General features: G+C 44.3%; 1 protein-coding gene across 3 annotated transcripts in view; it reads left to right on the top strand.

Moving 5' to 3' along the window:
• The first annotated feature begins 1,294 nt into the window (after positions 1-1,294).
• Positions 1,295-23,091, top strand: part of LOC147906335 (kinesin-like protein KIN-8B) — a 94,112-nt gene continuing 72,315 nt past the window's right edge. For 2 of the 3 annotated variants that reach the window (XR_015541417.1, XM_087378134.1), the window contains exons 1-3: positions 1,295-1,692; positions 1,804-1,881; positions 1,959-2,075. Coding sequence is in view for 1 of the 3 variants with exons in the window: in XM_087378134.1 (XP_087234260.1) it covers positions 1,645-1,692; positions 1,804-1,881; positions 1,959-2,075 (243 nt within the window). In the remaining 2 variants the exon portion in view is untranslated. Of the gene's footprint in view, positions 1,693-1,803; positions 1,882-1,958; positions 2,076-23,091 lie in introns of those variants that run through there. The other variant, XM_087378144.1, reaches the window with a different exon arrangement.

Genomic DNA, 23,091 nt, shown 5'->3' on the forward strand with positions numbered 1-23,091 from the left:
TATGATGTACTCGCACGTCACAATCAAGGATGAATCTAGAATCTCATTGGAAGATGAGCCGCGGGTCAACATCCAAGCCTGAAGATGAACGGAATGCTGATGTGCCACTTAGAAATTGAGTCTCCCATCACCATCGTCCTTCCCTCCCACTTGCCCTCGACATACGAGAAAAGCATGAGGTTAGCTTTTCCTCAAAATGAAAGTGGCGAGCGGCGCACTTTCATTTTTAGGAAAAGCCTCCTTCAAGCTTTTCCCTTATACTGCAAAGTCTTAGTGCACATGAAGCTCCCTAGCATGAAAGGATTAGTAAAGCCTCACAATGTGTAACCCTTGATTACATACGTGGGGCCCACTTCCAATGCTACATTAATCCATCCATCACAGCAAGAATTTGGTGTCATTCACGAAAGTGTCAAACTTTGTAGCTCAGCATTGAAGATGTTGATGCTAAGCGTTTAGGTGGTTAGAGAGGGATGCTTGAGAGAGAGCACTTCCATCGAATGTGAGTCGAGCCACTTTTGCCCTATTACATTGGTGGGGAATCTGTTGATACTACACATACATACTTTTTTTTGGAGTGAAAGTATCCCGTACATATAGAGAGATGGGGTTTTTATATTTTTTACTTGGCCAGCACTAGAGCGTTTTTTGAGATCTTACAAAACCATGCGGCATGTTTGACGCCGTTAGATCAATTAATGCATATACTTAGCAACGGGCCCATTATTAGTGGTAACAAAGGTGCTTTTTATTACATCGATGCTCAAATCGCTCGTTTGATTAATTTGTACTCAAATCTTAGGTTGATTGGGCCTATTGCTCCCCTTAACTAATAGTAATACCTGAATTAAACTTATGGGGGGCGCCTGGCGGCACAGGGCGATTACATCCAAGTCATTGATCATCTTCCTCTAGTCGGCTTTCCCTTCGCCTAAGTCTTGGTTTCATGATCTTCCCAGCGCCACACTTGAGGTGGCACGGAATGAAAAAGGTGGGTGCAAGTGCTCTCAAAACAAAACAAAACAAAACACGCAGACAGGCAATCGAACGGAGAGACAAGAGAGTTTTGGTTAAGGCGATGGAGAAGCCCGTCGCTTTCTGTTCCCTTTGAAGCCTCTGTTTCCTGCCGCCATGGCATGTGCACAGTCACAGTGCCCTTTCGTCGACCTCCCCTTCTCTCCCATCCACCAGCCTGTCCTGCCTGCCTTCCCTGGTTCCTGGCGTTACGGAGCACACAACCACACAAATGGAGCTTCCCATCCTTCGCTCCAATCATCCACGTGCTCTTCTCGTATCTCCTTATCGCTCTAGCTCTCGCCTTTGTAGGTCACGTTGTGGAATCAGAATGACGGCCCTCACGGCCCTGTTTGAGCCGCCCCTTCATCCAAATGCAATCCACGATTCGCGAGTCGCGCGCATGGCCTTCGGTTTCCGGGAGCATCCGTCAGCAGCTACAGTCTGACAGCTCCTCCTTGAATTGACGGGCGTCCGACCCAGGCGGGAGTTTCCGAAACCTCCGAATTTCGACGACGAACCTCTGCTAAGTGATGCTTGCTACTCAGCGGATCACAAATTCCGAAATTAGTTTCGCAATGCCCCTCACTTTCCCAAGAAATTCCGCTCATCCGGCAATCTTTTAAGAGGATGCGCACAATACGACCTCCAGAATGTAAACAGGCGACTAAATTACTGGTGCGGTTAACAACAGCGACCCGCAGGATTCTGGAGGTGCTATTTTTCGGCTACCACGTTAGCCCCTACGAGCACGAGTTTTGAAACGGAAATTATGCTTTCATTGTGCAGGTAGCGGTGAGATGTCGCCCTTTAACCCGCGCGGAACGGTCTAGGCGCAAAGAAATCCTTCGCATTGTAGACGAAAAGGTAACGAGGCCAGTTTCAGCTTGTTGCGCATTACAGTCGCAATTCCAGACCATAGAGCTATAATGCGTTATTTCCAGGTGGTGGTGGTCTCAGATGCTGATGCGACCAAGGATATATCGGATCGAGCCCAGAATAGAAACCGGGAGAAAAGTTATGCATTTGATTTTGCCCTTGGTCCGGAATTCAGTAATAAGGTAATCGACTTTTGTCTCCTCCTCCTGTTCTTGTCGATGGGCGCACAAACGACAGAAATTACAAACCTGAGGGATATGGCGGCAGAAAATGCCCAAATCAACAGCTAGAAATCGCTGGCGGATCTATGTTGCAACTCTTTTGTACGTTAAGTCGGCACCGGAAGATTCCATTCCGCCAAAGTTCGCAGTAATTCGCATGCGTGAGCACCAAGTGGTTCACTCAGTACATGGGCTTTGACACGAGCGAGACTTTGGGCGTCACTTTGTGCATATCTAAAAGGACACTAAGAATCGCTAATGTCAGATAATATACTGTCAATGCGCTTTCTTTTAGGATGTGTCCAGTGAGAGCTGAAAAGGCGGCAATGAAATCAAGATCACAGCACGTCAATATCAGCTTATCAGTTAGCATTGAACGAGCCTCCCTTCTCCTTTTCGAGTCCTTGACATTCTCAGATGCTCCAGATGTTGAATCGTGTGTCTTGGATGGTATGTTCTGAAAGGCAGGGGTGAGTCGGTTCTCTCCCATGCACGTCTGTCCTGCATATGGGAAGCAGGCCTGTAATCTCGTCATCATCATGAGTTGACTCTGGAACGAACCTGCACCAAAATTTTATAGGATACACACACGGCCGGATTTGCAGCAGGAAATAGTCTTCGGGTGCTACTCTCTTTCACACACAGGCGGAAGTTGCAGCAGCTTCTACAAAGGTGATTGGAGGAAAACGAGATGAGGCCGTCAACCTTGAGAATAAAATGAGCGGATGGGCGAGCAATTTTTCAACCACAAATGGGATCTTACCACAGCCTCTGTAGTGCTCACTCGCCCAAGACTTGTGGGTATCCTGCCTGAGATGTGGCTCTTGGTAGATTGTAGAAGACTGGGACCAATTGGTTGCACTTTTATTCCCAGCTTTGCCCACTTCATTTTGGCTGGAGCGGTTGGCCCTCCATTACCTCTTCCTTGCTAAGTTCACATTGGGCAAGAATACTCAGCTTGCCAAGTTTAGATGGTCGTGTGTGCCTGCTAATGTTGATTATGCAAGCCAAGCAAATGACCACTCTTAGGAGGCCACAACATGTCTACGCACTCTCTCTTACTCTCACATATTGACCGACGTCATGGGTTGCATGCTGCCCCGCAGCACCAACCACCACCGGAGCCTCTCTCTGGACTTAGTTTCTTAGACATACAAAGAACCACCACAGTGATGCCACATCTCTCGATGGGCTCAGATACTTTTGTACTAGTGTTTGTGTGTGTACTCGCTTAGAGGCTCTACCCTTTTAGATCATTGTCCTTGGTTGTTTTAGTCTCATAGACCCTTTAGGAGAGAACGGGAGGAGGAAGAGGAGGGGGAGGAGAAGAAGAAGAGGAAGAGGAGCAAGAGGGAGGCGAGGGGGAGGTGAAGGCTGGGAGTGGAGAAATGGCAGGAGGAAGCTATTTTGGGCAATGCTTGTAATATCCACTCTTGTAGCAACAGGGAATATAGAGAAGGAGCTACAAGCTTTGTACAAGTAAGAGCTCACAAGGGAGTGGCTCTTTAAGAGTGAAGAAGATGAAGAAGGTTGATTTTAAAAGAGCACAAGGGACTGGCTCTTTAAGGATACGGTCTTTGGTTTTTAGGTTGTGTGTGTTTAAACAGTTGAGGTGCAATAGAGCTTGAACGAGAGAGAGAGAGAGAGAGAGAGAGAGAGAGAGAGAGTAACATGTGTACAAAAGAAAGCGATTAGGAGGGTTGGGAAATTCCCAACCCTCTTAATCGCTTTCTTTTGTACACTGTATATGGTGTGTAGAGAGAGAGAGAGAGAGAGAGAGAGAGAGAGAGAGAGGTGAAAGACAGGGATAGGGGGAGATGCAGAGACGGAGAGAGAGAAAGGGAGGGAAGGAAACACACACTTTTTTTTGTGAGAAGAAATATTTTATTGCTGTGAAATAATTACATTCATAGTTACTTCCAAAGTGGAGTAACTACTACTCAACTGAAAATCTCAGTATAAGCTAGATATACATCATGATCAATCAAACGAGTCTGAAAGCAATCATAGAACGATTGCCGCAGAGATCATTTGAAAAAAACAAAAGATGGAAAAGTAGGATCACCAAAGACTTTATGATTTCTGTCTATCCATAGAGTCCACAGTGCCCAGTAGCGCACCCAAACAAAAAATAAATCAAAACCCTGTCTAGCTGGATGAAAACCAAATAACCAGAAGAACTTGCCAAAAGTAACAGTAGGAAATCTTGCTCGAAGCCCCTGTTGGATGAGAGCGAGGAAATCACAAGTGTGTGGACAGTGCCAGAAGATGTGAAGCACAGATTCGGCAGAATGTAGACATCTGTGGCAAATAGCCGGAGCAATATGTCTATGTGCGAGTAAATGCCCAGATGGAAAAATGCCAAGTAGGACTCGCCAAAGGAAAAGCTGTTGCCGAAGAGGAACTTTATAATGCCAAAGGAGACGCAGCCGCTTTCTCCATCACTTTAGTGGGCGATCCATATGCCAAACAGAATTTGCTCTATCAGAAATCCAAGGCAGAAGTAATAACACTTTATATAGAGAAGGCACTGTGATATGTGAGAGCTTCAAATGACGGGTTGAAGAGGAAGAAGAATGTGGAGTCCAATCCTCAAGCCTATTCTGAAGTTCCAACCGAGGTACCGGCAAGAATGGTTGAAGCATTTCTGAAATTTGATGCCATAAAGGACGATAATGAGCTCCCAAACCATATTTGCTAGCAGCCATCGAAAAAGATAAAAGAGTGCCATCATCTTGAAGTACATCCGCCACATGGGAAACGCCTTTGAAAGATAGAAAGAACGCATGGGTTCTTGTATAGCCAAAGGAGGGTGAAATACTTTGGACCAATAAATATTCTCAGCCCTCAAGGAATTTCCCGACAAAGAATCTCTACCATTCCATTCCAAGTGGGATAAAATATGCTTCCAATTAAGAAGCAAACGAGAGACAAAAGGGCAGCCTTTGATCTTGCCTTGAATAGAGCCAAATAGGAAATCCCACTTTGTAGGCTGCCAATGCCCAAAAGCAGAAGTAAGAGAGCGGATCATGAAAGCCCAAGGCTGATCCCCTTGCATGAACTGCAACATCATTTTCCCCCTGTGAGCAAGTATATGCATTTGAATATTGAGTATGTTCAGACCCCCGTGCATCTTTGGAGAGCAGAGACGATGCATAGAGAGTAATCTGAACCTTTTCTTGCCATTTTTTGAACACCAGAAAATCTCCATGATAGCAGACATAAAGGAAACCAGATCTGCCTTAGTGAACATGATGAGAGGCACATAGAATTGTATGTATGCTATCAAAATGGATTGTGTTATTTGCAAACGAACATGTAATGGCCAAGTTGCAAGCTTCCAATATTCAAGTTTTGCCCTGAACTTTGTAAGCACCCAATCAATTTGTTGAGAACGAGTAAGCCCCCAACCTAGAGGATAGCCAAGACGTCGAATCAGTTGAGAAGTTGGAACAATTTCCCGAGGCCACAAAAGACTATGCCAGTCTTTAGCATGCAATAGCAATAATTTTGATCTCTGGAAATTGACACGAAGACCAGCAGCCAAACCATATGTAGAAAGAGCCTGCATAATCATGGAGAGATCGCTCCGAGTATTTTTTGGGGTAAAGAAGGAATCATCAGCATATGCTTGGGCGATCATGCTACGGCTGCCTGGAATTTCCAATCCATGTAACATGCTAGTATCCAAAAGGTGGTCCACATATTGAAGCATTGGATGAGTGGCTATGGCAAAAAGTAAAGCACTGAGGGGACATCCTTGCCGAACAGAACAACCAAGAGTCCAGGTTGTAGAAATATCCCCTGAAAGTATGTAGGCAGCTTTACTATCTTGATATAACCAATTGATAACTTGCTGCATTTTTGGGCCAAATCCCAAGGCCTGCATAGTTGATGAAATAAAATCCCACTTAACAGTATCAAAAGCTTTGGCAATATCAACTTGCAATCGCAAAACATCCTGCTGCATATATTTGGCATATTCGATTCCAACCTAAGCATTAGCAATGTTATCTGTGATATGCCTACGAGGAACAAAACCATATTGCGTGGGATCCAACCCATCATGTAAATAGCCTTTCAACCAATCAACAATCATTTTGGTAGTAAATTTGTAAATGACCGGCATAAGCGTGATAGGTCTCCAATCAACCAAGGATTCACAAATTTACTTTTTTGGAAGGAGTTTAAGAAGACCTCGCTTCCATGTGTCTGACATTTTCTGATTTTTTCAAAAAAAACTCCTATGTGAGACTATGGCTAACTGGAGGCCCATCACTTTGATGCCTGTTATATATAAACTTATTGCTAAAATGTTGGTTCACCGGATAAAGGATATTCTTCATGATGGTCTTCATCCCAGGCAATATGGTTTTGTTGCAAGAAGGAATATACATGATAATATCTCCAATACTCTCATGCAATGGAATATGCTAAATATTCAGCACAAGATGTTTTGGTCATGCAGGTGAATGTGGCAAAGGCATTTGATACCGTACAGTGGGATTATGTCTCTCAAACCATGTCTAGACTTGGTTTTGGGCCAAAGCTAGTTAATGTCATTTATTGGCTTTACTCAGATTCCACTGCTCAATGCTTTATAGGGAATTATTTGTCTGAGTCTCGGACTCTAGGATGGTCAGTTCAACAGGGATGCCCTCTCAGTGCTTTCCTCTATGCTATTGCTTCTCATCCTTTGCTTCTTTATATGGATCATCTAGTTGATACTGGACAGCTAGTGGGGCTTCAAATTCCTGGCTCACGGCCTTTCATTGCACAGGCTTATGCAGATGATTCTTTCTTCATGCCAAAGAATTGTCCTCTGGAGCTTCGCTTATTCATGGATACCCTTTCTCATTTTGGGTTGGCAGCTGGTCTAAATATTAATTTTCAGAAATCAAAACTCTTGCCTCTCAAGCATTGTGACTAGCATGCTCTCCTTTGGCCAGTTCAGATTATTCATCCTGAGAACATAGTAAGACATTTGGGTTATCCAATTGGCTGGAAAATCAGAAATAAGCAACAAATGTCTCGGGTATTCAACAAAATTCAGGACACATTAGAATATTGGAAGATCTCCACTTGGCCTTTGCATGTTCGGCTTCGAATTGTCCAGTCCATTGTTTTAGCTTATGTCCAGTTTTACCTGCCTTTACTACATTGATCATCTCGAGATCTCTCTTCTTTTATGTCTCAAGCCATGGAGATTTTTTGGAAAACTAAGCTTCATAAAAAAGCTTTAAGGTTGCTCAAAATGGACCTGCTTTGCTCTCCAAGAATGCATGGAGGTTTGAATATTCTAAACATCAAATTTCATGGGTTGGCAAGAAAGGTCACTATGCTCAAGATTTTTTTTCAGCAAGAGCAGCCATGGTCTATTATGTGGGCATTTTTGTGTGGCCAGATGCGCACAAATGCTTATGGGCATTGGCTCGTTGATCCATGGGAAGTAGTACTTGGCAAGTTTCAAGGTAAAATACCTGGTTGTCCATTTTCTACTGCCCTGATTCAAGATTGGAAGCAGGTGCTCTCTTGCATCAAATGGTCTCCCCATCCTGCTTCTATAGCTTCATCTCTTCGACTCGAAAGCCTTCACTGGAGTGCTGTCTTTTACTCTCCTCTTGCTGTACAACAACCAATCAGGGCTTACAATCTCATGAAGTTGGGCATCAAGTTCATTGATGATGTGGTAGATACTCAGGGGCATATTCTCTCTTTTCCGGCAGCTTGTCAACAATACAATCTTGGGATGCATCATAGACCCATATGGAAAGTTATTGCAGATCTCTTACTTCCTTTTGTTCCGATTCCATCATTGGAAGTAAGAGACAGGCTTCAAGACTGGCATCTTCAGTCTTCAAGTCCAGAGTTATCCTCTCAACCTTTGCATTTATTGACTTCCATACAGGCTTATAGATTGATTTTACCTCCTCCATAGATTGCTCATCATGCAAATTCTCTTTGGCATCTAAATAAGTCTTTATCTTGGTGGAAAGGAAAATTGAAACTGATATGGAAGTTGAAAATGCCATTAAAGCAGAGACTCTTTTTTTGGTGATGTATTGTTGGTATTTTTCCAATGAGAGTGAAATTGGCTCAAAGAAGTATTGCCTCTCCTCTTTGTCCAAGATGTCATCATGCTCCTGAGAGTATTCAGCACTTATTGTGGTTTTGTTCATATTCCAGAGACCTTCTGGACAAGATCTCCTATTTTTTCTCTCTCAGATTTCCAGCACACAGGTTCTCGAGGTTTTTCTAGATGTTTGGCAGATTATCAGCTTCTTTGTCCCAGTATTCACTTTTCTTCCATTGGATCAGGTACTGGGCCTTATGGACCCTCTGGCTTCAGCGAAATCATGCATTTCTGAATTCATTTCTTCAGCACCCTTATGAGTTCTTCCGGGCCTCATTGCAGCAATCCTTATATGATGCCTTGCATGAGGACGATTTCGATGTCTCTTGCATTGAGCTTTTCTTTTACTGTTTCTGATGGATAGGGCATTGGCTCTTTTCTCAAGCACTGCCGCCCTGTCGTAAAATGGATGTTTCATAATATAATGTTCTTAGTTTCCACAAAAAAAAAATGTGTGTGTGTGTGTTTCCTTCTTTTTTTCCTTTTTTTTTCCACTACTCAAGCTTTGGAATTGGAGGAACCTTTTACTGAGAGGGAATTGTCAGATGCAATCAAATCCTGTGGTAGATGGAAATCTCCAAGATGGGATGGTCTTACAGTTGAGTTTTTTCTAGAATATTTGCCTCTATTGAAGCATACATTGCTGCATATGGTGAACTCTAAGCTTGACTAGACCATGCTTCCAAGCTGAAGGAAGATGTTGATGCTGCCAAGCTACATTAATGAGCTTCAAGATTGGACCCTTCAATTCAGCCCAGAAGGCTACAAAAAATTCAACCGTCAAACCATCCTAGCCAGGGGATTTATGTTTACCTAAACATTTTAGAGCATCATCCAATTCAATATCTGAAAAAGACACTTCCAGCAGTGAAGCTTTGGCAAAGAAACAATAGGAGAGACAAGATCAATAAATTTGCTCCGAGCCAATTCAACCTGAGGAGTAGAAGAAGATGGCTGAGAAAAAAGAAGCTGAAAATGATCGAGACATTGTTTTTCTAGTTGAGATAAAGTCTGGGTCCAAATACCATCTGATTTTCTGACTCTCATGATAGATTGACTTTGTCTATATGCATGTAAATTCTGAAAAATAGATTTTAAGGAACAGCCCTTATCTAGCATAGGCTTAACTGTAGCCCTTGTAATCCATTTGGAAAGCTTGCGTTTATCATTGGCATCAATTATGGAAGAAGCACAAGACAATGAACTTTGTTCAGAAGCAGAAAGGGACCTTTGATGGCTAATTTGTAACAAGGACTGCTTTTGTGATTTTGCCCACTGGATATGATGCCTGGTTTCTGCCATGTACCATCTTCCATATTCCTTAATGACATTTTGAATGCGATGCACAAAAGAGTTCCAAGCAAAGTCAATATCCTCCCAAGCATGTGATAACAATGGCCTGCAAGCCAATCGAATCATTTGCTGGAATTTTTCATGAGAAAGATATAATCGATTGACCTGTAAGTGTCTGACTGGAGAGAGCTGCATATCATCCAAAGGCATACCAAATGAAAAGTTTAGCCAAAGAGGAGTGTGATCAAACAGTTGTTGAGAATGGTCAGTCCACATTTGACATGTATAATCATCATATTGCTGAGCATGAATAAGATACAATCTATCAAGCTTGGCCCAATATTCTGTAAAAGCATTATGATGATATGTAAAGCCCAAAACTGAAGGGTGAGTTGCTGTCCATAAATTTGCGGTACGAAGTGATGAAATCATAAGTTCCCATTGCTGAATTTCAGAGGGTAGCATATGGGATTTATGAGTGGTATTGTCCTTCCAGTGAGGAGAATTATTGAAAATACCACAAAGTATAGCATTAGTGAACCGAGGATATTGCTTTATGGAATCCCACATTCGAGCTCTACAAGCTGAAGTTTGAGAGGCATACAAGGAACCATCTGTTGGGGTAAAGGGCAGTGTGACCACCCACTTGTACAGTGCCCATGTATACTCATATATATATGATAGAGGAATAAGCTGGAGTAGCTTTTGCTCCACCACTTTTGGTGTCTCCCTATCCCTTTGTGTGTGCTCTCCTCTCCCACAATTGGTATCAGAGCAGGTCGTGGTGTTCGATCTGCGGGGATCTTCGCGAGGGCTTGTGGTGTGTGCGGATCGAGCATTGAAGGAGCTTTGGATAGATGTCTCTCGTGGAGAAGATGGGGCAGCCATAGCTATGCTCATCTACTGATCTGAGCTCCGGGGGCTCGAGGAGAAGAGCCTGAGGAGAGAGTTCAATGCAGCCATCGAGGGAGCCCAGGCTATTGAGGCACCCATGAGCGTGTGTTGCAGGACACTGTTGTAGAGCCGTGAGTAGGAGTGGTTGGAGAAGAGATCGTTTGGGAGCTTCATTGCCTCGTTGATGGAAGCATTGCTTCGTAGATACTTGCTGGAGATCGTTGACATTGGTGTTTCGTAACTCACGAGTGGATATTGTTGGAGCTGCCCGTATGGCGGAGGAGCTGTGGTTGAAGCGTATGTGCTTGGAGCTTTGAGCGATGCACTCTTGAGGCTGAGCCTTCATTGGAGAGCGTTGTTTGGAGAGGGCTGTAGGGAAGCTCTTTGTAGATGCAGCGGTTGCAGATGGCTCGTGAGCCACTGCGAGCTCTTAGATGGAGTAGATAGGAGTCTCTTTCTCTCCATACCCTTCTCCTTCCCGTGAGCAAAGGAAGAGCAGCCAAGTGATAGCAACAACATCCACTTTGGAGAAAAAGAGTGAGTTCTTTGTTTTTAGTCTGGAAATCTGACAGTATTTCAGACAGTAAAAGTGAGCGGAATGCCATTTTCGACAGCAAGTATTTGCAAATCCATAAGGATTTAGGCTCAGTGCCCAACAGAGGAGTCGGAGAACTTTGGAAGGGCTACGTTTTCTCTGTTGATAGCTCGGTCATCCGAGTTTACAGTACAGAGTTATTTACTGTCCAAAATAGGGACAGTTCGTGATCAGTGTGCAGACAGCCATTTTGCAGACTGTATATCTTTTCACCTGTGCAGAATCTGCCACTGCGTTCAATTAGAGAGTTGTAGATCCTTCAAAACACTACAACTTTGCTGTTGGATGCAAGTTGATCCAACTTTTGGATCAAAAGATATTGCTGTTTAAAAACAGTGACAGCACAAGTACAGTGCCATTTTTCTATTTGCAGATGTCACAAGGGTACAACGGATGCATGATATTGTTGCTTACTTGGATGCACAAATGATATAGTGGTACATGCCATTTGGATGCAATTTTGGTTGTCAATTGACACATTTTGGATGCATCATTCCTCACATGTTGTGAGAGGTCTCAAGGTTGAGCAAAAAATACAGCCTTGGTAACATTTGTGAGGTGTCTTGATGCCGAGTTCAGTGACATTGATAGTCACTTTGCATTGATTTGTTGGGTTTATTTACATCTTTTGGACAACTTTGGTCCTTCAGTTTTATACTGACTTTTCATAGGGGAGACTCTGACAGATTTATGACAGGCATTTGGTACGCTTTTATGCATGAAAGTGGATACATGTTTGAACTGGTTTGTGCTCATTGACTTGCAGGATACTTGATGTATGTCCATAGTATTTCTCATGATGTCACTTGGCAGCAAACATTCAAGGAAGCTGCTGTTGCTGTTTTTATGACAAAACAGTCATTTTCAGGACTGAATATCTCTTTCCTGGTGCGGAATTGCACTTTGTGCCGAACTGGAAAGTTGTAGTTCACAGAACATACTACAACTTTGCTTTTGGAAGCAAGTTGATCCGGTATAAGCTGCAGGAGTTACAGCCTCTGCAAAACCACAAAAAGTTGCAGTCTACTGTCTATTTGTGACTAATGTGCAGGAAGCTGTTTTTCAGGTGAGAATATCTGAGAATCCACAAAGGATTTGGCTCTTGAGGTCAGCCGACAACTTGTAGATCTTTCTACCAGCTACAACTTTGCTGCTTATAGCTTTGGCATCCGGTCTTTCAGTGAAAAGATATCGCTGTTTAAAAACAGGGACAGCGTGTTATTTTGCCCAAAGTGGCTGTGAGGTATTGTTGTAGGGATTTCTCTTGCACAACAGTGAATTGGGAGCTCACAGTAAATTATATAAAGTGATTGGGATCTCACTTCAGTCCAAGGGCATTATTGGCATTTTGGCAAGTCACTTTGGCATATTTGGCAAGTGGTGAATGCTTGATTTTGTTGCCAAAGGATTGCGCGCTTGAGGTGATGCATTGGTGATGCAGTAAATGCCATTTCGATGCATTATGGATTTGCACTGGTGGATGCTGCACTGATGTTTATGGATAGTTGAGCTGGGCTCCTATTGCCATTGGGTGAGCAGGCAGGGTGAGCAGGCATTGCTCATTTGGTTCAGTGCATTTCTTACTTGGATTGCCAGGCATTAGCAGGTTACTGGGCTGCATATATTCTTGTTTATGCCTCTTTATGGCTGAGTGCTTTTGAGCATTGGATCAGCCAATTTATTTGGAGACCTGATTGGTCTGGACAACACTATATTTTTTGGTCATTTGGGTTGCCTATTGCACTATATTGCTCTTTGGTTGTGACCTATTGTGCCACAGATATGGCATCTACAGCTGGTAGTGCCCTCTTTGATATTGAGAGGTTGGATGGATCAAACTTTCAGTATTGGAAAGAGCAGATTTATGATGTGTTAGTGCAGAAGAGGCAGCATAAGCCCATTCAATGCAAAGGTGTCAAGCCTAATAGCATTAAATAGAGTGATTGGGATGACATGGATGAGCAAGCATGCTCTATCATTCAGTCATCACTCTCGAAGTCAGTCTACTTGCAGGTACAGGATGGTGTACAGGGTGTAGACTACCATGCATATGAATTTTATACTCGTATATGCCGGATGTATGACCATGATAGTGTTATGTTACAGCATCATGGGCTGAAATGTCCTGATGGGCTGAAATACAGCCTTGATATGCACTCCAAAGGTCGATTAATTGGTAGAAACAGGTCATGTTCAAGGGGGAATTCCAGGAGCAAGTCTAGCTCTCGGACTTGTGTTAGATGTTTCTATTGTGGAAAGTATGGCCACATGAAAAAGTATTGCTGGAAATGGCTGAGAAAATACGAGAAGAAGAGCAAGGTTAAGAATGACAGGAAGAAGGAGAAGAAGCATGTTGAGCTTCAAGGCATGGATGCCAGGGTTTCCACTGACAGTAGCAGTGATGAAGGCATTCTTTTGTCTATGTCTGACACCTCCTTCTTGGCCACTGATGTACCCATTCTCGGCGATTGGATGTTAGATCCATGTGCTTCATGTCATATGACCCCTCATAGGTCATGGTTCAGTGCATACATTGTGGAGAGTGGTTTGATGGGCATTGATCATTCTATGGATGTCTATGGTTATGGGGATATCCACCTTGTTATGCCTAGTGGCTCTATTCTTGTTCTACAGAGGGTTAGACATATACCAGGACTTGCTACGAGCAAGATCAGTACTGGACAGTTGGTTGAGGCAGGTTATCATGTCTCTTTGGGTGATCATGCATGGAAGATTGCTAGAGGCAATCTGGTTATGGCTAGGGGATCACGGGTTGGATTCTCTTATGCATTGCATGTATCAGGTGTCCAGGATAAGATGCTTATGATTAGTAAGCAGCCATCAGCTAGTTTATGGTATGCTAGACTTGGACATATGTCTACTGCAGGTATGGAAGCCCTTACAACATTGAGATACATTCCTGTTATGGATGTCTCTCAAATTTTATGTCATGATTGTGATGATGGTCAGCAGTCAGGATCCTCCTTTGTGAGGAAGACAGTCAGTGAGAGGTATCTTGAGCCATTGCAGTTGGTTCATAGTGCAGTTTGTGGGCCTATGCCTACCGTTTCACTAGGTGGTGCCTCTTACTTTGTGACATTTATTGATGCTGCTACAAAGTACATATGGCTCTATCCGATTCGGCAGAAGCATGATGTATATGATACATTTCAGCGCTTCTTGGGTAATGCTGAAAATCAGTCAAGAAAGAAGCTATTGAGCTTGATGACTGATGGTGATGTAGAGTTTATCTCTTCTAGATTTCAGCATCTATGTGATACACTTGGTATCAGGAGGGTGTTGACCACTCCTCATCTTTCTGCTCACGATGCCTTGGCAGAAGGCATAAATCGGATTCTATTGGACAAGATTGGTAGCATGCTACGGTATGCAGGTCTTACCGAATGCTATTGGGCTGAGGCATGTAAGACAGCTGCATACTTGCTTAACAGGTCACCCAGGAGATCTCTGAATGGTAGAGTGCCATTTGACTTCTTGTTTGCACATTGTAAAGTGCCGATGGGCATAGGATGATGGTGTGGTCATCTTGTTTTTTAGCCTATGGCTGATTGTATTATATGTGTACTATACTCCCTTAAAGGCACACTGCCTTTAAGTGGGAGGTTGTTGGGGTAAAGGGCAGTGTGCCCACCCACTTGTACAGTGCCCATGTATACTCATATATATATGATAGAGGAATAAGCTGGAGTAGCTTTTGCTCCACCACTTTTGGTGTCTCCCTATCCCTTTGTGTGTGCTCTCCTCTCCCACACCATCGGCCACAAAGATCATTATATGCTACACAGGGCTGCAAATCATGTCGGGTTAGAATGCACACCCTTGAGAATTGATCAGAGCCTGCATGAAATATATCATATCCTGAAAAGAACCCATGCTGGCCAGCAAAAGAATGCTGATTATGCTCTTGCAGACACAACATCTGGATGAGTTGTATTTATATAGTGCCAAAGGAGCCTCCATTTATTCGGGTTGCAGAGGCCCTGTATATTGTAACAAACACATTTAAGAGAAGCACGCATGAAAATATGTAAAAGAAATGAGTAGTTCTCAAAAAGAAAAGGAGGCATCAGGCCTCTGCCATTGCTTCAGGGTCTTGCTGACCCTCAGAATCCAATTCCCTGACAAAATCATCTTCTTCACAAAGCGGAATACCCTTTTTGACTGCATTGACCCATGCCTTTGAGATGGGGCTATTAGAAGAGGTAGATGGTTGACTAGGAGAAGGAGCAGAAGCATCCCAATTACGAGATTGGAGAGGTCTTTGTTTGAGAGGCACTGTCTTCTTTGCAGTCTGCCAACCCTCATGAGAAGATGAATTATTTTCCACTTGCTTGCCCTTTCCTTTATCTTTGTTTTGAGCTGAAATGACTTGACTTCTTGTATGAACTGAAGGCTTTGCCCCTTTGGCTTTTGTCTTTTCCACATAAGTCTTTTGACCTCCTTTATTAGATGGCTGGGGAATGGCAGCTGGAGGAACACACACACACACACACACACACAAATTTCTTGGTGGTGGTGTAGTGCGTGCTTTTGTGACTTGGTGCTCTGGAGAAGCTTGGCCGCCCAAATAGCCGAGCTCTCTAGTGGTCACCCCCACACAACCATATATTTATGTAATTACCTCCTTTGTCTCCTTTTCCGAAAAGATCCATATGGTGCATGATTGTTTTTCCAGAGGGATGCTTGCTATGATAGTCATTGAGCCTCCTCTCTCATGGCCCACTTGTGCAGAAACCAAAAGAGAATTTGAAGGGCACCACCTCTAGTCCTCATGACCTCAAATTCTCGCAGTGAGTCACAACCTTTAATGGAGAAAATAATAATTTCCTAGTTGCCAAGCTTTGGGTGTGTGTTCCAATTTTTCTGCCATAAACTGTAGGTTTGTTTGCAGCCCGCTCAATGGTTTGAGGCTTGTGGGCTCTCCCTTAGATGCCAAATAAGGCTTGTGGGCTCTCCATGAATGAAATACAGCAATTTCCCCATCTGATAAGGGGGGGTGGAGAGATGGAGAGAGAGAGAGAGAGAGAGAGAGAGAGAGAGAGAGAGAGAGAGAGAGAGAGAGATGATAGATTGTATTAAAGTCCTTTTGAGACCCTTCAGGATCTATGGGATTGGTGATCACTATCAACAAATAGTGATCTTTTACATCCGGTGAAATAGAATACTCTCGACTGCTATTTACGTAGTCCTTGTTGGGCTAGTTTTTGTGCTAGCCCAAGTACTTGGTTTACAACTTCTTCTAGATAGCTCCCTAGCTTTGTAGCTGGCTGTTGCAATAGATTTTTCAGGCTGCCTCTGTTGTCATCGTATCTTTCTTTGATGTATGCATAGGTCCAACATCTCAGGAGTACATGCTGCTCATTTTCCGTCTGTCTTGTGGGGCGGATTTTGCGTATTCTTTCTTCTCTTGGGACCCTCAGTCTTGTCCACCTTCCCTTCTCCTTTTTGATGTGGTTCTCATTTTGCATATTAGATGCCTTTTGAACATGGATATGTCTTCCCCAAGGTGTTTTTGCATCTCATAGCTATCCATTGGATTTAATGTCCTGTTTATAAAACTGTTTTTTGCACCTAGATCTTGCCATAATTTCTGTATCATCCTCTGGGTCAGTAGTTCTTTGATCTCACATGTATCCTCTAGTGTATCAGCGGCTGTTCTACCCCATAATTCCATCCATTTCATCCCTTTTCGGTACCATGCAATGGTTTGAGCTTCCAATGCCTTGTGAGGTATCCTGCTGGCATCCATCTTCTCGAACTTTGTTGAGATAAGACATGAATTGGCATAATGCTTCTCGCTCGAGAGATATCATGCCTGTCTTAGCCAGTAGGATGGGGTCGGGTGTTTGAGACTTAACCCCTGATTCCCCTATGAGAAATCTTTTATGTAAAGCTGTTCCAGTAGGTCCTAGAGAGTGCGGAGCCCATGCTGGACACCCATAAAGTATCAGTGTTTGTACAAGCATGCTATATAGAAACTTTCTCATTTCCCAATTTTACAGGTGTGCTTTCTTGCACTTCCTTTAAATGTTGTACAAAGCTTTCAAGCCTCCTAGGATCTTCTTCTATTCTTCCATCCATATGGGGTCCCTCCCTCCTTTGTAACGACACCTTGTATTGAGCCCATTCTCGCATTAAAATCTCCTGCCAGGATAATTGCATACTTGTTAGAAAATCTGGCTATGTCCTCCCCCAAATGTATAAAAGGGTCTTCCTGGGATAGATGACTGTTGTGCATGTAGATCGGTGATTGTGGGGGTGTAAATTGGCAGGCTGCTAGCCTGACATTTCCTTCCTTTGCTGCGATTTCTAACCACTTATATTGCTTATGTGGGCCTTCTTTTATGACCTTGGCTGTATTTTGAAATGCCATGCTGATATAGCATACTATCCCACCAAACCCTCTCCCTCCTACTTGTTTTTGCGTTCCATATTGAAGTTTTCAGAAATCCCTTAATTTCTGGGGACTAATTTCCTTCATGTTTCCAAGATTATAAGTATATCTGTCTCCGATATTTCATCTTCCACTTCCAACCTCCCACATTCCATACTTAGATCCTGAGGGTTTCGAATCTCTATTTATGCTTTCCTCCCGCCTTGCTCTTTGCTGCAACAACCCCTTTTCCATGAGATGGCCAAAGTCTATTCGATAAAGCATCATCCAAGTGCAGCTGTCCACATTAGCCATACACTTCTGAGGCATGGTATCTCACATATAAGGCATATAAAAAATGTGCTTGTGTGTGTGGTGCAGATTCCAGAAGTAAATCTGCATGCAGTGGGTCAGAAGCATAAGAATATGGGTGAACAGGTTTCCCAATGCATCCATATGCAGAAAGCACTTACTAGATGGCTGCCTTGATGCATGGCCTGTTAGAAAACAGAGGTGTAGGTTCTTGCTACAGCCAACATTCCCTGCAGGAGCCAAAGATTATGGAAGCGTTTGCCCACAAACCACACAGTGCTATTTCAAATCGCACTCCTTTCCTTAATGTGTACACAAGTGCAGAGAGAGAGAGAGAGAGAGAGAGAGAGATGGACACAGACTTATGAAAGAAAGAAAGTTTATTAAAGTATTCGGAAGACTGATGGGTCTCTGAGACTATCAGAAACCTGATACAAAACAATCTGAAAGGGCGGAGCTACTAAAACAAGCATCAACACCCATACAAACTAAAATGCCACATAATTATAATAACATCAGTGATAACATCATGTCAATATCAATATCCAGATGGTCATCTCCATCCTTACTACTACCACATGTCATCAGAATACAAGACAAGATCCAGTCCAGTATCACAGCTGATAGAAAAGGGTGTGTTCAGTGTGCCATCATCTAGCAGCCAAGGTACTGCCTAGATGGGGACCCCTGACCACTCAAAAACTGTTGTCTATCTCCTCTTAGCACCTTTCACTCTCTGTCAGCCTGCATGCTCTCCTAGAGCTTCAATGGGTGCGTGATGATGAGCTTTTGGACATCCCTTGCTGCTTCTCTTCTTGATGAAGACCTGCAGGCTGAGTGATACACCAATGTTGATCCTGTAAACCCTAAGTGTGTGGTGTACTGCGCGTCACCCTGTAGGTGATTGCCAGGCTGTACTGCATGTACACTGTACAGTGTAGAATGTGTCTTTGGACATCCTTGCTGCTGGATGTGCAGCCCAAAGTAAGGCATCAAAAGATCCAAACATGGAATGAATGGTCTTCCCCCGGAGGGCCTTTATATAGGGCTTGGAAGCCCCTGAAACAGGGGGACCCAGTCAGCAGACCGTACACATCTGTGCCTATTTCTGGCCCTGTTTTGACCCCGACTTGCTGGCTTTACTGTTCCTCCTCTTATCTTCCTCCAAAGCATCTAATGTAAATTATTATTTTTGGGCCGAAGTACCTTTTTTTGACACTTCCTTCCATTCTAGCATCTCCGGTGAGCCCTTCATTTCTTTAAGTTCTTGCAGCTGCGCTGGTCCATTTCAGCTCCCACTCAGCCTTCTCTTTTTCCGATTCTTCTCTCCTTCTCTGTTATACTCCTCTTTCCTCTGCTCCTCTTGTATCTTCCCTCCTTGCTTGTTCATTTCAATGAGGGCTTGTCCACATGCATCTTCTCACCCATCAATGCCACATTTGTGGCTTCTAGGCTGTCGATTTGAGAAAAGAAAGAAAGATCTATTAACTTCTTTGGGAGGCCTGACGGGCCTATGAGACAAAATACACACCAAAAAAGAGTAGCTACTACATCTCCAAGTATGAGAGAGTCGAGGAGTGTACATGGCATCTCAGCTCAAAGTTTATTATAGCACACAACTATATTTCTAGTTCTATCATAGAGTGCCTTCATTACATCAGTTTAAGACTGAGAGTCTTTGGGTTTGGATTTGAAATCCTTAATTAATGCTTGCCCATCTTGATAGACCACTCATTTGCCCGCTTTACGCGTCACCAAGGCAGCCACTTTGCAATCCCTTAATGCCTAGGATGTATTTTGTATTATGGCTTCCTGTTCTTTTACTTCAATATAGAGATGCGGTTATTGAATTTGCTGTCGGCATCACTAGACATCTCTTGCTTCGCTGTACTCACTTAATTGGTAATCATCTCCTTGATGGTGGAGACAAGCATTGGTGCTAGTGGAGATCTACTGCATTTGTTTATGACCTCTTCAATGATTTCCTTCTTTCAATTACTCCCCATATCTTGCACTCTTCTCCTAAGGGCTGCAAGCTGAAGCCTGAGCTCTCTTAATTCTTGCTGCCAGTAGTAAATTTGTCCTATGGGTCTGAGATGATCTTCCGTGTGTGTGCCTTTGCATAGGGGTGGGTGTCCGTAGAGCTGGGATGGCTGATTTCGAAGGCTTGCTTACTGGGGCCGAAGTGGCAAACATCTTTAGCTGTTAGAAGGTCACTGCCTCACCTGTGAGCCCCCGATTTGAGGGGACAAGGGGGCAGGAGACCATAGAGGGTAGGGAAGGTGAAAAGGAAGAAGACCTACCTGTCAGGGAACCCGCGCTGCAGCATCAAGGCGGCACGACATCCTAGGCGCTCCTGGACCTGCGCATGGGCAGAGTTGGCAGCTGCAACAGCAGCCCATAAGCAGGGCTTATGGGCCCTTAAATAGGGCTGGCCTAAGCCGGCCTGACCAGCCAGCAAAGGCCGACCAATCAGGTCGGTTGGTGGGCTGGCAGGTCGGTGTCTTGGGCAGGGAGCTGACTCCCTGGTCGGCCAAAATGAGGGGGCCTAGCCCCTCCTATAAAAGCCCCCCTACCCCCTCATTCCACATCACTTGCACTTACAGCCTTGCACACAGGCAAGCGTACAGGGAGAGGAAGAGGCTCAGCATCATTGACAGCACACGGGCTGTTTGTACACGCTCACTCTTGAGCTTTTGTTGCTTGCGATTGTGGAGGAAGATATCTGAGTTTTGTCGTATCTCTCTTTCAGTTTTCTGAGTGTTGTATGAGCTAGAGAGGAAGTGAGGTGTGAGTGATTTTATCCTCTATTTCCAACATGGTATCAGAGCTACATTCGTAGCTCTAGATTGGAGTACCTCTGCTAGAAGGCGACTCGAATTGACACTCAGGTTTGCTGCGTGGCCAAGTTCTCCGCTGTATATTCAGTTTACTATTCTTTATTACAGCAAGGATGGAGGACAAAGATTCTGCTGTTGCCTCTTCAGCCCCTTCTCTTCCTTCCTCCTCCTCCAGATTCCTCTCATTTACAATCTGGAACTTCGGAGAGTCAGCGAAGCTAGATGGGTCGAACTACCCGATTTGGAAAATGAAGATCCGGAGCCATCTTGTGGCCCGGAAGTTGTGGAAGCTAACGACGGGGGTGGAGGCAAAACTGGAAGACTTGTTGGACAACAAGGGGAGGATTCTCATTCCAATGGATGGTGAAGAGCTTGAGAATTGGGAAGAGAGAGCTGCCCACTCCCTAGCATTAATCATTGGGACCACGGCGGACTCTATTCTTCCACACATCCAAGTTGCCGAGACGTTTGTAGAGGTGTGGGCTATCTTGAAGGATTTGTATGAAACGGACAATACATCTCGGATTCTGATGCTCCAACACTAATTGTACAACCTGGACATGAATGAGGGAGACAATGTTCATGACCATCTAACAAAAGTCAAGATGGTGAGGGACCAACAGCTCGAGGCAGTTGGTCAGAAGGTAGAGTCAAGTCAACTGGCACTGTTGACCTTGCACAAGCTATCTAGAAGCTTTAAGAGTTTCGTGACTACGGTCATTGTAGGATAGAGAACCAAGCCTCTCACCTTCGAGGAGCTTGGGCCTTTACTATTGCAGGAAGAGGCTCGAGAAAAGCTATTTACGCGATCAGACGAGAAGGCTCTCATGGCAAGCGACAAGCCCGGCAAAGGTAAGTTCAAAGACTCCAAGAACAAAAACAAGACCGAGGATGCAGAGAAAAAGAGGCAGATGAAGTGCTTTTACTGTGAGAAGCTTGGTCATTCCGCTAAAGAGTGCCGCAAGAAGAAGGCGGACCTCAAGAAGGAGTCCAAGACCAAGGAGGAGCCAAAGATCGGCAAACATCACGATCGGCGCTCTCTTCATCATCACTGAGTACTGCTCCGCTTATGCAGTCAGTGAGGGACAGGAAGGTTGGTATGTGGACAGTGGAGCTTCAAAGCACATGTCCAACAAGAAGGAATGGTTTAAAACCACGGAAGGTACGCATCCCGATTCCAAGGTCACTATTGGGGATAACCGGTCATGCCCTATGAAGGGTGTCAATAGTATTCCGTTCATTACGACTGCAGGAAATGAGGAGCTGATTTCTGGTGTACTGTATGTACCGAATTTGTGCAAGAACCTATTGTCAGTCAGTCAGATGGACAAGCACAATATGTCCGTATTATTCGACAACAGAAAGGTCACTTTCACATCCAAGGCAAACAGACAGGTGGTGGCTCAAGGTATCGAGGAGCATGGGCTATATCGGCTCAACGCTCTGTTGGTCCACAGGGACCATGGAAGATCTAGATTATGGCACGAGCGGTTCGGTCACGTCAAATATGGCACTCTCTTCGAGATGCAGAAGACAAATATGGTGGATGGACTTCCACCGATTGCAGGCAATGATTGTGTTTGCAGGGCTTGCATGGAAGGCAAGCAACACATGGACAAGTTCCCACAGGAGGCCTCATCACGGGCCAAGAAGTTGCTTGAGTTGGTTCACATCGACATATATGGCCCAATGTTGACAAATTCATTCGCAGGTTTGCAGTATTGTCTCTTACTTGTTGATGATTTTAGTCGCATTGCATGGGTATTCTGCCTGGCCAAGAAATCTCAGGCTTTTGAGAAATTCAAAGTCTGGAAGGCCCAAGTAGAGAAGGAGAGCGGGGAGGTAATCAAGGCCTTCTGCACGGACAGAGGGGGAGAGTTCACTTCTATCGAGTTCAATGGATTCTGTAAGAAGCAAGGGATTAAGAGATAGCTCACGACAGCTCGCACATCTCAGCAGAATGGAGTTGTTGAGAGGAAGCACATGACCGTCATAGAGACATGTTGCGAGGGAGGAATCTCTCAAAAGCCTACTGGGGTGAAGCTGTGAACACTGCCGTTCACATCCTCAACAGAATCAAGACCAAGACTATTGATCGCAAGACTCCATACGAAGCTTATTATGGTAAGAAGCCCATCATTTCTCATTTGAGGGTTTTTGGTTCTAAAGCATTTGTGCATGTATACAAAGATGAGTGAACAAAGCTGGATCTCCATAGCCGGAATTGTATCTTTGTGGGATATAGCGAAGAGTCCAAGGCCTACCGCCTATTCGACCGAGACAAGAAGAAGATCCTTATCAGCAGGGATGTGATCTTTGAAGAGACCGAGCCACAGCCTGCTAAGGAGGTTCCAAAACTTCCAGCGTTACCCTCACCCAAAGTCACCATCCGCAAGTTGGAGCAGACTGAAGACTCCGAGGAGGAGGAGGAGGAGGAGGAGCATGCCATTCTAGAGCAAGCTCCCAAGTCAACTTCATCCAAAGTACCTCCATCTGAGAAGAAGCTATCTCAATGG

This window comes from Dipteris shenzhenensis, chromosome 1 (assembly GCF_047967505.1).
Source record: "Dipteris shenzhenensis isolate YYH24624 ecotype China chromosome 1, Dip_SZ_1.0, whole genome shotgun sequence".
Taxonomy (NCBI): domain Eukaryota; kingdom Viridiplantae; phylum Streptophyta; class Polypodiopsida; order Gleicheniales; family Dipteridaceae; genus Dipteris; species Dipteris shenzhenensis.